General features: G+C 38.6%; 1 protein-coding gene across 9 annotated transcripts in view; it reads left to right on the top strand.

The window, feature by feature from the left end:
- OTOGL (otogelin like) overlaps nucleotides 1–8,582 on the top strand; it is a 98,325-nt gene extending 89,743 nt beyond the window's left edge. For 7 of the 9 annotated variants that reach the window (XM_069773630.1, XM_069773628.1, XM_069773627.1 and 4 more), the window contains 3 exons: nucleotides 1,276–1,347; nucleotides 3,502–3,581; nucleotides 6,159–8,582. In XM_069773630.1, the coding sequence (XP_069629731.1) occupies nucleotides 1,276–1,347; nucleotides 3,502–3,581; nucleotides 6,159–6,359 (353 nt within the window). In that variant the 3' untranslated portion in view covers nucleotides 6,360–8,582. The remainder of the gene's footprint in view (nucleotides 1–1,275; nucleotides 1,348–3,501; nucleotides 3,582–6,158) is intronic. The other 2 variants (XM_069773636.1, XM_069773631.1) reach the window with 1 other exon arrangement.
- The last annotated feature ends 6,014 nt before the right edge of the window (nucleotides 8,583–14,596 follow it).

Raw genomic sequence — 14,596 nt, 5'->3', positions numbered from 1 at the left:
ATGAATTGTGATGCAAGCTTATATAAAGGCTTCATAATTTATGCAATTTTAAAAGTCAGTTGAGAACAAATTGATTTTCTCTGCAGTTTTGACTAGGAAAGGCTTTATTACCAAGTGTAAAACTAATTGTGTAGAGCAAGAACTTGTTGAATGCCACAGAAAATCCTCCCGCCTCTTTTTTGACCTTTTTTGTTTTCAACATTAGAGTTAAAATATATAAGCAAATTAGTCTTTGGAATTTTTTTAGACAAACCTTTACTTAATAATGTTGAATAGGAAGTCACAGACTTATAGCCACATATTGCACAGTTATTAAATAAAATTCAGAAGTGCAATGTATTGTAAATAACTCAGCGATATAAGGAGAAATATTCATATTTATCAAATACAGAACAATACTCAAGTTTCCAAGTTATGCAAAGCTTTGAAAGTGAACTGCAAGTATTGTTTTTCTATTGTATCCAAAACATAGAAAATAAAAGCTATTTTAATACAACAGAATACTTTTTTTTTGAATGAGAATCAGCATAGAAAAGTAACACACCAGAATTGTGCTAAAATCTTACTAATCAATATTCTTTCTCTAATGAGATAAACTATGTTGAAAAATATTTAACTAACCCCCCCCCCCCCCCCCCCCCCCCCCCCCAATTAGGTTGGCTTTATTTAGAAAAGTAGTCTAAAGAATTAATGGCTACTGGTTTTCTGTTGACCAGGAAGATTTATAATTTTGGCCATATTCTGTGGCCTCAGAAAACGCATCGTTATACTTCAGAAATACTTGCTGAGGTGGCTGCTAAAAAAACCAGATGTAATTCATGCAATGATATGCTATTTTATTTTTGTTTTATTTTTAACTAAAAGCATGTGCCCTGGATGAAACAGTTAAAAAGAGTACTTACAAATAGAGCTTGCAACACCTTGGGGTTTTAATGGGAACAAATAATCTTTCTGAAAGAGCTTGATTCAATGCATGCAAAGTGAGTGCATATATTTAATTCTTACCTTGCCATAGAGAGACTCATTGCAAAAGTTTGGTTTACAAGTAAGCATCATTCCAGTTTTGTGTTAACCAGAGGAGTAATAAAGTTTAGGCCATCTTTAGCGAGACTTGAAGCAGCTGCAGAGTTTCAAAATTTGGAAGACTAACAGGAAAGCTCACCATCTTTTGCTAAAAGAAAAATTGCAGTTGGCAGTGTAAGAATTAATGAAATGTCATTTATATAAAAATGTTTTTATTTCATGAGAAACTTACATTCCTAATGATTCTGCCAGGTTCTGGATTGGGTCTATTACCCTTTGCCATTAGTCCAGTAGTGCCTACTGATAGTATTAATTGTGAACCAGGTATTATTTTTAATAACATATTTTCTTTTTTTAATAATAGTGTAAGCACTGCTTGATATACACATATAGCTGTCACCACCATTAAATGTTACCATGCAGTTAATGGTACTGGGCCTGATACTGAGAGATGCTGATCCCCTGTTGCCCTCCCAGATCAGTGGTTTTCTAAAGCTTCATTAGGGTTCACTGCTCAGCACCTGTCAGAATTAGCTTCATCCACTTATGGTATATGCTGCTGATGGTTCTTCCTCCTGTTCATTTCTGAAATTGGTTTTAATATGTGAACTTACTGTACAAGGGAGTTGTCATAAGAAATGTTACTTTAAAAAATATCTTCATGCTGAACACGGTTACCAAGACATTCTAAATCTGATCCCAGGGCTCTGAATTTAACGACTGAATTGTTTTTGCCTTAAAATAGAGCAAGAGTGTGCATTACTGTCTGGTCTCACCTTTGCAGATACGATTTATGCTTTATTTCTTCTTTGTCACAAATAACATGTTTTACAAAGTCATGAAAATGTTGGGGGGGAGGGCGGAACGTACAATTACAATCACACGTTAATAAATACTCTTTACACCAGAAATAACAGAATGTTACAGAGCTGTTGCATTATGATCATAATTCTTTGCCTTTAAGGATAGGTAAGTCACAGAAACTCCTGCCTCAAATAAGGAGTGAGTAAAAAAAGCACACCTGATACTGAATGCAGATCTTCTTGACAGCTGTAGGTGGGAGAGAGAAAAGTATACCAGCAGAGTTTTCATTGGACATCAGCACCTTCTACGCTGAAATGTCATTTATCTCTCTCTAGGACTTATAGAAGTACAAAGATTGCATTGTCTACACGTATTCATGCTGGAAAGCGCTTTCTGATGGAAGTATCAGAGGACTTCTTTTTCTTAAGTGTTGCTGAGGAAGGAAAACCAAGATGCTGTAGGCTAACAGCTTCCATCGTTCAGCAATCTGCTAGTTCACTAACAGAACCTTGTTTGATCCTGCAATGTGCAGATTAAAATCTAGCTGTACTCTGCAGCCAACCTAATTTTTAAATACCCACTGGAGCTGTGGTTGCCAAATATCTTGGTTAGTCAGAGCTCATTTATCTTACGAAAGTCCTCACAAGCTTCTGGGAAACAGAAAAGTTGTTCTTTTTCTGTACACACAATCATGAAGGCATGTGCTGAAGGTGGAGAAACTCTGCTGAATATTGCTTATTATTTGATATGCTGGATGTACAGCATGGTTGCATAGCAAAACTAATAGGTGATTTTGATGGGTAGTGAAATAGGAGATCTAAATAACTGCCATTACACAGATAGTAAGAACAGTCTGATATGGAGTACAGCATGAAAGATTGTACGTTTAATTGTTTCACTATTATATTATGATTTTTATTATGTTAAAAATGGCTTTGCACTTTACAGCTTTATTTTCCAAATAAAAGAAAAAAACTCCTACCAATATCTCCCAGAATGTACTTAAAAATGCAGTATTTCCCTAATCCTAGATCCGTATGCTGACTCAGTGCTACATGCTTCAGTTCTGGTGGTAAAAACTGCACCATATTTAGCAAATATATGCATCTCTCTCTTTCAAAGCTTCCTTGAAGGACATCTTTCTCAAAAATATATTGAAATTATATGGTTCTATTTAAATTCTAAATATTCAAAATAGCATCAAGGTTGTACTCACAGCTTTACCTTCTCAAATGTTAAGTTCTGAAAATTTTCTAAAATGCAGAATCAAAATCTTATTTACATTCAATATTCTGATTAAAATAGAATTAATTCTAACACTATTCAAAATTACTTGAGACGTCTTTTTTCTAATTGCTTATATTTATCTTGCCATATGTGCAATTTAAAATCATATTAATATTTTAATATCTATAAAATCTGTATAGCTTAATGGGCCACTTGATGCCTCATACGAATCCAGCTATAAAATTGATAGTTTTGCACAGGAAGTATTTATTAATATATGAGATTCTTTCTAAAAAATTATTTAATTATGGAAATAATAGTTTCAATGTGTACATTATTGAAAACAAAGTATAATTATTAAAATTATTGTAACAGTTTCACATTTTTAGTAGCAAATACAGTACAAAAAGTATATTGATTCAATATGCGTTTTCTCTATTTTATCAGGCAAAAAGGAAGAAAGGATTTGCCAGAAAATGACAATCAGGACAACCATAAGGAAAAATGACTGTATAAGTCAAAGCCCGGTAAGCATAAAAGACCTTTGTTCGATGCTGGGCCTATGGCATAACAAATCAAGTATTAAGAAGTGGGTTATAGCTATCAACAAGCAACAAAAAATGCTGCTATCTTCTCAAAAGCAGACCTTTGACCCTTAGGAATGTTATCCTACTTGTAAATGTAGTAAAATTAGCTGTTCCTATGGCTGAAAGACTGAGCCCTTCTACCTGGAAAAACATCTGGCTTCAAAGGAAAAGTACACAGCAGAATTGCTCGTAACTAACAAAGGCATTGAACTCTTCACCATGAAATAGCATCCCACTCTAAAAGAGGAGTAGAAATGCTTCCACTGAGGATGTGATGGAAACACTGCTGCATTCCTCTTTGAAGACCTTTACTCTCTGGGTATCTTCTCCTCCACATAGCATATGTCTCCATATCATAAATCCATGATCCCATTTATTTATGGGCCTACTTAAGACATCTTATTTCTCAGCTTTGGTGTAGCCCCATCTACAAAACCCAGAACATGTCTGAGAGGCAAATGTGCTTCTCACGTAGCACTTAAAAGAGAAGCAACCCACACAGTATCTCGAGATCTCCAAAAGGCCTCTGGTAAGAGTCCGTTGAAGAACCTAAACAGTCATAAGGGAAGAGGCAAAATATCATCACGGATTGAAAGCTGAGCAGTTTAATGTCCATCCTGATAGAAGCTCAACAGTGACACGCCCAAAGTTTAATAGTAGAAGTAAGAATGTGTGGTGTATTTATTTTGTTTTAGAAGAAGGGTTGGTAATGAGGGAGTATAAATATGCAGATGAAATTACAGCGTTTTGCCATAGTTAAGAGGAGAGAAGACTGTGGAGAGCTTCACAGTTACTTCAACAGCCTAGGTTAAGGGACAGCAATATGACAAAATAAAGACATGGTATTGACTAAAGCAAAGAATATTAAACAGAAAGATTTAGTCAAACCTGATAGGTTTTTCAGCTGGCTGAAAAGGACCTTGCCCTTGCATCCAGTTCTGTGAAAACCTCTGTTAAATGCTCTCCTGCAGACAGAAAGGCTAACTGAGAGTTATGACACCTAGGGAATAGGATGGGGTGTGGAAACAAACTCATTCTAGTGTCTCTTAGGAGTCAATGGTGCATTACTATTGAGGGTGCACTGTGCAGTTATGGTCCCTCTACATTGCTGCAGAACTAGAGAGGGTTCAGAGAGGAGCAACGAGAATGTTGGCCAGGTCATTCCATGAATGGCACAAGCCTTCCTTTTTATGACTTTCTATTGTAGATTCTTTATCTTTCCTCCCCTCTCTACCCACCTTCCAAACAGACCTACCACCATCCCACCTCCATCCATATTACAACCCCCTTTACCCAGTACCTTCTCGTTCCCCATTTCCTTGATGGCTGCCAACCCTTCCTACAGTCCAGACTCCCTTCACCCAGAAGTACCTCCAGATTTTCATGTCCTCAAAATCTCTATTCATATCCTTAGCTCCACTTCCTTTCCTCTCCAGCTCCCCCACTGCAAAACCCCTGGCAATCTATTTCAATCGCGTGATTTTGGTCCATCAAATGGTGATATCTGCTATGGTTGGTTTGGAACTGCATACATGGATTTTGGCCAGATTAATGCTGTCAAACTGTGGATAGGGCTGACTATGGTTACATTTAATTAATTAATAACTGAGATTATTAGTGCTTAGGACAAGGTCTTATTTCAGGAAAGCTGTAAGAGTAACCTTTTGGTCCAATTTGTTTTGGATATGGCCCATTTGTTCACAGGCTGTTTGGAAGGGAGTGGATCAAAGCATCTTTCATACTCCTCACTTGCATAAGAAATCAGATTTAAAACTATCACAGAAGGAACTAGATCTAGTATGGCTGTTCTCAATTTCCCAGCATATCAACTCCATTTAAGTTTTAATTAAAAAGTATCAATTTCTTTTCTGTCAGAGTATCAGCTAAAAAGACTCTTCACACAATGTAATAGTGAGAGAAAGCTTTGCTCTGCTGAAGTCTAGAGCACAAATAATTTTATAGCCAGTCTCTGCCCTTGCTGGTTTGTTACTGCATCTACTTTTTGGATATATTTGTTACAGTGATAACACAGCTAATATTGGTGTGCCCTTAGTCACAAGCAGTATGAATAAGAAAGGGAGAGGCTTTTGCACTGATATGCTTTTCGTCTTGAACCTTCAAGGAGAATGATAGACTTTCCTTTGTTTTGCTTAGAAGAATTTAACTTTTCAGCAGTGAACATGAAAAGAACATGAATTTAGCTGTGCTGTTTTGAAGTTATTAATTTGCAAACTAGGGATTTGAATTTGGTATCCACAGCACAACATTTTGCTCAAGGTTAAGACACAATACACGATTAAACAACCAAAAAAAGTTTAATTTAAAAAAAAATTTAAAATGTGTCTACACTTAGAATGAATAAATCTTAGGAGATCAAATAATTTTTAAGACCAGAGTCTTAACATTTTCTCTTTTTTTCAAATGTAAAAATGGGTTTTAATCACAAAGAAGTTTGAAATGTAATATCTTTATAACAAAATATGAGATGTCTAATTTCAGTTCTTATTTTGCTCATAGATAAATGTGGCTTCTTGTGATGGAAAATGCCCATCTGCAACAATTTTCAATGTCAATATTGATAGCCATTTAAGATTCTGTAAATGTTGTCGAGAAAATGGAACACGTAACCTGACTGTGCCACTACGCTGCTCAGGAAATGGCACTGAAATTATGTACGTCATTCAAGAGCCTATAGACTGCTCATGCCAATGGAACTGAACATTACTGTGGATATGATTTAATCTGAAGAATTAAAATGAGTTTCCTTTCACCAGACTCTATTTTTTGACCTTGGATGGCTATAGTACTCTGCAGGGGGAAAAAAAAAAAGTCCTCAATTATGCTTTATAATGTAACTTTTCACAAATTTAGTGAAGATGATGTTGTTCGTTGTTCTGCAAATTTTCTTTTTAAATACTGGCATGTGTAGAGAGAAAAACATAAATTCTTTTGAACAAGGTATAATTCAGCCATCATTTATTTCTACACAGTGGCTTTCTGATGAGCTGTTGAAAGCTGGTTAATGTCTGTGCTTCCCGTGTTTTAAAATTTTGGATTGTGGCTACTTATCAAAGTTCAGAATTTCTCAGTGGTTCTTTTCCTTTTACTTGGAAACTTCCAGTTGAGAACCATCACTGGTCCCATGTTTAAATGGGAAAGAAGCATACTGGGGTTTTGAGAATGACTGAATTAACATATTAAAAAAATATTGGGTTCAACTGAAATATTTTTTGTCTTGCTGAAAAGTTTATCTTTTGTCCATTAAGCTGTTGTCAATGTCTGGACTCTGCTTACACTGTAAGTCACTGAGAAACACCACGACCATGGTCTGTAAGTAACTGTAGTAAATCTCCAGAGCATATAGTAAAATCATGATAATGTCTTTAAACCTTAGACATTTATTTAAATTTTATATATATTATAAATATGAAGCATGACTAAGCAAAGGCTGAAGAGTTCAAACATTGTGCCTTTATTAAAAATATCTAAAAGCTGTTTCTGATATGAAGGATTCTATTTTATATCCAGTTTTCAGTTTTCACAACTAAGAAATTGGCTGTCTACTGTTAGCTGTAGAATAAGATATTATGTATATATATATTTATTAAAAAAACAGGATACTGCACATTTTAACTATTCATAGTGGGTTTCTTCCTTTGTTTTCCAGTTTGAAGATTTCTGTTCAGTGTATTTTTATACAATACATAAAAATTGTTTGCTTTTTTTAAATATTGAGATTTGGACTATTGATTGAATTTAGGATTCATAATTTTTGAGTCCAGGAAAACAAAATCCAGGTAAAAGATATGTTTTGAAGGGCTTAGGTGAGCTATTCATGTTCAATCAGGCTGTGAATGTGCAGGATTCAGCACCTTAAGCTGAATATACTCTCCCTTTTATTAAACATACTACATAATCTTATCTTAAAATCTAAGAATAGAATTTTAGGCTTGTTTTTAGAAGATTACTTTGCTTTATAAACTCACTGAATGAAACTTGTTTAAATGATGTCAGTATTTTCCTTATCATGGAAACTGTTTCAGAATTAAAATTCTTGTCTGAAAGTCTGAAAACATTTTGACACAGTTTTTATTTCAGGCTGTCATCATTTAATTACAAAAAGGCTGGATTATCACATTGGTTTATACAATGAAAAATAAGCAACATAAAATTAAAAAACCTTAAAATTCAAGGCTATTTTGCTACTTTGTGTGACAAATCTTTAAACATTTGCTGTATTCAGTTTGAAGGCTTGTAAAGAAAAATAGCATATACAGTGAAATCTGTCTTTACTAACAAGAATGTCGTCTACTCATCCATCTCCTTAAAAATAGTGACTTGGTTTAAAAATTAAAGAACAATCCATTGTATTATCAGTAAAAAATTTAACCACTATAAAGAAATAGTGATCACCTAGCAATCAAAATAAAGTGCTGTTTTGAGAAAGCATATGCTTCATTTGCACGTTTTTATGATTTGTATGGCAGATATTTCAAGTCGTGTTATATACTAGGGCCTAGAACCAAAATATTCTCTGATATTGCTCCCAGAATTTGTGTACAGAAACTTTTCATGCAGGCCAGAAATGGAAATTAAATCACAGGTAGAGCAGTAAAGTTTGTGTATTCATGCAGCAAATTAAAAGGACAACTTTTAAAAGAAAAATTCATCTTTAGGACCTTTTGATTTATTAACATAGAGATACGAATCCTATATTTGCATCAAGAGAGTTTGGCCCAAAACTTCTTAATGAATTTAGCATTTGATAAATTACCTAAAGAAGCTCCTACAAGATAGCATTTTTCCATATAATGACAAACACTTGATGTGTTTTGATTGAACAGCTGTGCTTTTTATAAGCAATGTGCTTTCCTGAGATTTAGAACTGCATTTGTAATTAAAGAGAAATTAATAAACATTGTTTTGCAGAATGATAATAAATCAGTGTTGATGCAATTAATTTACCTGTGCCACTAAAGATGAACAATAATGCAAAATCTTAGACAAACCTGGAAATTATAAAAGCAGTTATGCTTAAAATTAACTCCGTGATAACCTGTAATAGGAAAAATGGTATTAAAAGATTTTTTCCCACTCACCCAACTTGGTTTTTTAAGTGCAACAATCAGTAGGAACTGTGTCGGGATCCTCCCTGAAGCCTACAGCAAAATCTTACATCTTTGGTGGAGCTGGATATGGTCTAAGATTGCCTTTCATTTGACAATTAAACTTCAAATTCAGTCTGCTTTGGCCTGGTCAGAAAGTGAACACCTATTAAAACTTGTGAACCATTTTCTGGACAGCCATCCCACCCCCATTACCTCCATGAAGGTGACATTGGCATAACGTGGTATGTTTTATACAATGTGAACTAGCCCTTGCAGGCCTTGCAATGGATAGAAGGTTTGAATGAGCCTGCAGTGTGGCAGGGCTGTTCTGCTCCAAATATTTCCTCGGTCTGTATCTTAAATATAAACGTAGATGGAGTCTGTGGTTCTGTCTCAGTTTCCTCATCTCTCTTCAACTGCATTCCTGCCTCAACCCCCAGCCTCAAATTCCGTGTAACCCTGTTTGTGCAGGCATCTTCTGAGCTGCTTTGGAAAGCTGATCCAACTCAAACCTAACTTAGTTAAATACCAAAATTAATTAGTTTGTTTATTATTGACTAAAAGAGCTTTAATACCCACGGAGTTCCCTCCCTTCTACCCTCCCTGAAACCAAGACTCAAATAATTTCTACTCCCTAAAAGAAAGGCTGGGAATGCATGCCTCTCTCAAACTCCCACGCTGCCACTGGAAAATGCAAGGAACCGGGGAGAAGCTGCGTGCACGGCCGAGTGCAGGCCTTACGCTGTGGTCCTGCCGTGCCCTGGCATCTCCCCCATTCATACATAGCTGGTTGCACTGGTCCTTTGCTCCTACATTTCCGCTGCTCTGTTCTCCTACTTGCACTTGCAAAAGGAATTCCACAATATAAAGGCTTACCCATAAAACAATGCAGATTTCTTTTTTTTTTTAGGGATTAATCTAAATCTATCTGTATACTTAGAATCAGATTGTAACTGAACATGCCTCTATAAAATAGTAAGGCTTTGGCCATATTATTTATAATATTTGACTTTTATAATTCCATTGCCTTATTACCAGGTCATTTGTTAAGACCAATTCTTGCCCCAGTATGCAACTGGAATTTAAAGCACGGCTTTTAATAGTGGGTTTAAGCCACCTGCTGTGTGTTTTCATTAATAAAATCCAAGACCTGCAGTACAGCTATACAGGCAGTATATTCTCATTTTTAGCTAGCCAAATCTGTATACTAAAAATCAACAGTAAAACTTAATACATACATTTGCATGATTTATTACTTTCCACATTGCAGGCGGAGGTCTTCCCAAATACATGCACCTGTGTATTGGTGAAAAAGCTATTTGCACTGAGGTCTTCGTTACTAGTTTCTTTTGAGAACAGGATCAGGCCTGAAGTATGGTGTTTGAACGTAGTTACAAGCCACAAAATATACTCAAAGGTGGAGGTGTTTACAAGAACACACTCCAGGGTGACAAACGGTCACTGTGCTGTTCACAGTGCTTAAGCAGTCACAAATGCCAGTTCAGATGTGGCTCCTGTCCAATATGTCCTCCCTTTCTTTTACACTCCATTTTTCCTGACACAAATTCAGTTTTTTTCTCTCGACCTTCTGCACTGCTGATGAACTCAGATTATAGAGCCTGGATTTTTTTTTTTTTTTTTTTGATTATGCATTGGTTCTGTATAGTTCCTTCCATCTCTTTTTCTTCCATCGCTCCTTTTATAAGAATTTACAGGACATCCAATTTAAATATTACAGAGGTTCACCTTTGTGTAAAAACTGACTGCCAAATAAATGTGTAGGCACCAATCAGGAATACTGTGGCAGTGGGAAACACTGACTTGAACTAATTTTTTCAAGTTCTGTCCCATCAAATCCTTTTCTAGAGGTTATCTTGAGGTTATGCTGCTGGTGTAATCATGTATGGGTGTATGTCCTATGGAAAAATCCCACAGGCATGTGTTCTAGTACAGGGGACAAAACATACATGAGTTGTCGCACATAACCATATAGACCATATTAGGTCATCATACGCCTATTGAAATCAGTGGTAAAAGCTTCTCCAAGATCAGAGATTTGAGAATCTCACTCAAAGGAGATAGTCTGAAAAAAATATCTTATACTTGTAGGTTCTACTTTTACAAGTAGTTTTTGTATGAAGACTGGGGGAACTTAAAGAGCTTCTGTACTGATGTTGCATTCTGGAGAAATGCAATAGTTAATGATGTTAAAAGTTAATCACTAGAAATGCTGAATAAAAGGAAACTGGTTATGTTTTGGGGAGTGTTCTTTTGATTAAGGTGGAATGTGCCATGCACACTTAATTTAATGAGGTTAAAAAAGAGAGGGCTCCTGCTGTTGTCTTGAAAATCTCTCCGTTAATAAAGCCTCCCTTAGTGCTTGGTGATTACAAAGTTCTCTGGAAAAAAAATGAGTATGTCTGCTTTGTAAAATAGCTGAATAGGCAGCAGCTTACTTTTGGCATTGATAGCTAAAATAGCATTGAGGCAACACCCCCACCTACGCTCTGTATGTGTGTGTTTCTCAGAGAGAGACTGACTCAGTGTTTTGAGATCAGGTGTTTCATTGCAGCAGCTTTTGATTTACTACATCTGCCTCTGAGCCTGGGTAACATAAAAGCTCCAAAATGGTATTTTTTCTGGTGAGATTAAGCCTGCCTTGTTTACTAGAAGTTCTAAATAAAGGTCTAATTAAAAATTGTATTCCTTATTTCACGATTCAAAGTTCAGTTGGGTACAGATTTTGGGAAAAATGGGGAACAACCCACTGATCAACAAGATACTATCTCAAGACAGGAATAATATATTATGCGATGATAGCACCTAAGAAAATACACAGTAAATAATATGAGTGTTGCTCTTTTTTATGGTACATGTATACAGTGGCACTAATTTGTACTTATTCTAGAATTACTTTCTCTGGAAATAATTGGTAAACAATTTTTATCAGCTTACTAAACTGATTTAATTTCAAAGAGCACAGTGGAAAACTAATTTTCTATTAAAAAGGTTAATTTGGGGAAGGTTAGGGCACTGGGAATTATATCAAGGTAAGTATACCTCTGAATTCACCGCTTCAGATCTGGCCAAAGGTGGATGTCACCCAAAGTTTTTGTCTGAGCCGAGTTCTTGTTCAGTAGCCTTTGGGATATAAATCAGTGGTCCTACTGTTACGTATGCTCGTCTGTTCTTTGTTTATAGATGCTTGCACTGGTAACTTTGTGTGGGACCTCTGTACAGTGGCCAACAGCTTGATAAGGAGAATCAGGAATTCTGCCCCAAGGAGAAATTCTGCCCCAAGGAGGTAAATGAGGATCTTTGCAGCGGCTCCAGCAGGGAGACAATGTCAGCGTCTGTTCCTCCTCTGGGGCCAACCTCTGTGTTTTACAGTAAGGATACTCACTGGTGAAGAAACTGGTGTCACACCGGGGAGCAGTTGTATGGATTCTGAGATCGACTTCATTTCTGAGACCAACCTTACTCCTAAGCGGTCTGATTTAACCCTCTTCATATAAAATCTAGAACGAAAACACGCCTGTTAAGAATCTAGCTAGCTAGTTGCTTTGATGGTATTTGTTACCCATTCCTCCCAGAGACGTACTCTGAAACTCTACGATGCCTAAATGGAAAGTATTTTCTCAAAGCAAGTTAAAGCCAGTACTCCTGCGAGCAGCTTTCATGTTTTGCACACATGGCCGGCCCCACAGACACAGCTCTTACATGTAAGAAGAGCTGAGGAACATCTGCTGGCAGTGAATTTACGATGGGTTCACACTCCAGTACAGCTGGATAACAGAACCCTAAAATGGGGTATCGGAGCTGACCAGACGATCACAAAGCACGACAGCTCCTCACACGAATGACCAGCCTGCAGCGCCCAGCCCCTGAAACACCCCGTTTACCTCCTAAGCGTTTCCTTTCAGCCCGCTAATCGCAGGAACACTTCGGCTGTGACTTCCCATACACGTATACACCTCTCTGAACATCCCAGCCATTTTTAATTTTGAAAAAATCGTTCCTGTGTCTGGGCTCTCGGCGGCGGCCCGGCGCGGCCTCACGGCGGGCGGGAAGGCGGCGGGCCGCGCTGCGCCACCGTCCGCCCCTTCCCCTCAGGCGTCCGCCTCAGGGAGCGGGAAATAAGCGGGAAGCTCCGCGTTTGGTGCCCCGCGACGGCTCCGCTGGGGATGAGGGGACCCGGGGGGCCGGTGGCCGCGACCCCGCCACACGGCGCTGCCCGTTACCCGCCTCGACCCGCCCGGCAGCAGGCGAAAAGGCCAGAACACACGGCGGCGGGGCGGGCTGGGCACAGAGAAAGCGAGGAGGGGGAGAGGAAAGCGGCCGGAGCGGAGGCCCCGCCGGCCGCAGGTGGGTTGCCCGTCCCCTCCGGGGAAGGGGAGCGTCGTCTCCCCTCACGGGGAGAGCCCGTGAGGCGAGGGTGGCGGCCGTCCCGCTCCCGCCTCCCCGGCTGTGGGCTCCGCGGGGCAGCGCAGCCGCCCGCCCTTCCCCTGTCAGGCTGCGGGCTCTGCCGCCAGGCGGGAGCCTCCGGAGGCGGCGGCGGCCGTTCTTCGCTCCGCCGCCGCGCCCGGGGCTTCTTGGTGCCTGAGGGATTTCTCCCGGGAATTGCGTGCTGTGCTTGCTAACTAGAAGTTTGAGAAGTCCTCCAACAAGTAGGTTGTGTGCGAGTTAGGAGACTTACAGGCTCCGCTTTTCGACTGAGAAGTAGGATTTGGTGTTTTCTGTAAGGGGTTTTAGACTTGCTCGTGCGGTTCCTGGTGCTGTACTGGTGTGCACCTGTCTTTCCGTGAGCAAATTTAACGGCAATTATCATAAACTTACACTGGTTATTTCTCTCGGACACTCTAACAAGACGTGTCAGTGGGTTCTGCAGGTTTGCTTAGTACTTCCACGTAAAAGTGCTTTAAGGCTTATTTGGAACACTGGCAAAGGGCATCTTGCTACAAATGTGTGCTGTGGAAAACAACCAGAGTCTCTTGAGGAAAGTGTGAGGGGTTACACTGATTTCAGTGAATTTTGATCCAGTAATCACTAGTAAAACTTAGAAAACCCTGACATTTTTTACACTGGGGGGGTTTTAAATGACTAATGAACAACAGGCACATCCAGAGCTCAGTGAAGTTAAAGGACGGCCTTCTGCTGATCTCAGAAAACCTTACATGAGGCCTGGGAAGGGGCAGGGCTAGAGCAAAGACACAAATGTCGGGTGCACCATTGGCTGCTGCTGTATCTATGTGAAGTATAAATATGTGTGTTAGTTTTTCTCGTGTCTTAGATATTCTAACACCATTTTGGTTTGAAGCTGTTGTGCTTCAAACACATAAGGGACACTGGGACTATAACATTTCTTTCTCTATGGATCAGGCAATTCTTCTCCTGCTTTTATTAAACTATTTATTTAAGGTAAGAAAAATATTCCCTTTTCTTGAAGGTGGATAGATATTCAAACTGAATGTTGAAAATTGATGATTTGTGATTTGGACTGTTTTTTTGTCGTTCTAGCAGTCACAGCGAGCTCTCAGTTACTGCTGCTGAGCATTCCCAGTCTTCCTTCTATTTAAGTGGTTGGAAGATCTTTTGAGATCCTTCATCTGCTTTACTGCCTGCTGCTTCTTGTTTAATGTTGTTCCACAGAAGAAGTAAGAGATCCCAGGATCTTTAAGTCCTAAGCTAGCTCATATTGCTGTGTAAATATTGCTGTCACCTTTTGGACACTGCGGAGACATGCATGGGGGGATGCTGGAAATTCAAGGTCATTCTGGGAGCCAGGGGTGTACTCTGGCTGTGCCTTTAGGAAGTGTACTTGTGCACGAAGTATTTTACTTTCTGATC

This window comes from Haliaeetus albicilla, chromosome 28, assembly GCF_947461875.1.
Source record: "Haliaeetus albicilla chromosome 28, bHalAlb1.1, whole genome shotgun sequence".
Classification (NCBI taxonomy): Eukaryota; Metazoa; Chordata; class Aves; order Accipitriformes; family Accipitridae; genus Haliaeetus; species Haliaeetus albicilla.
This window is presented reverse-complemented; position numbering and strand designations above follow the sequence as displayed.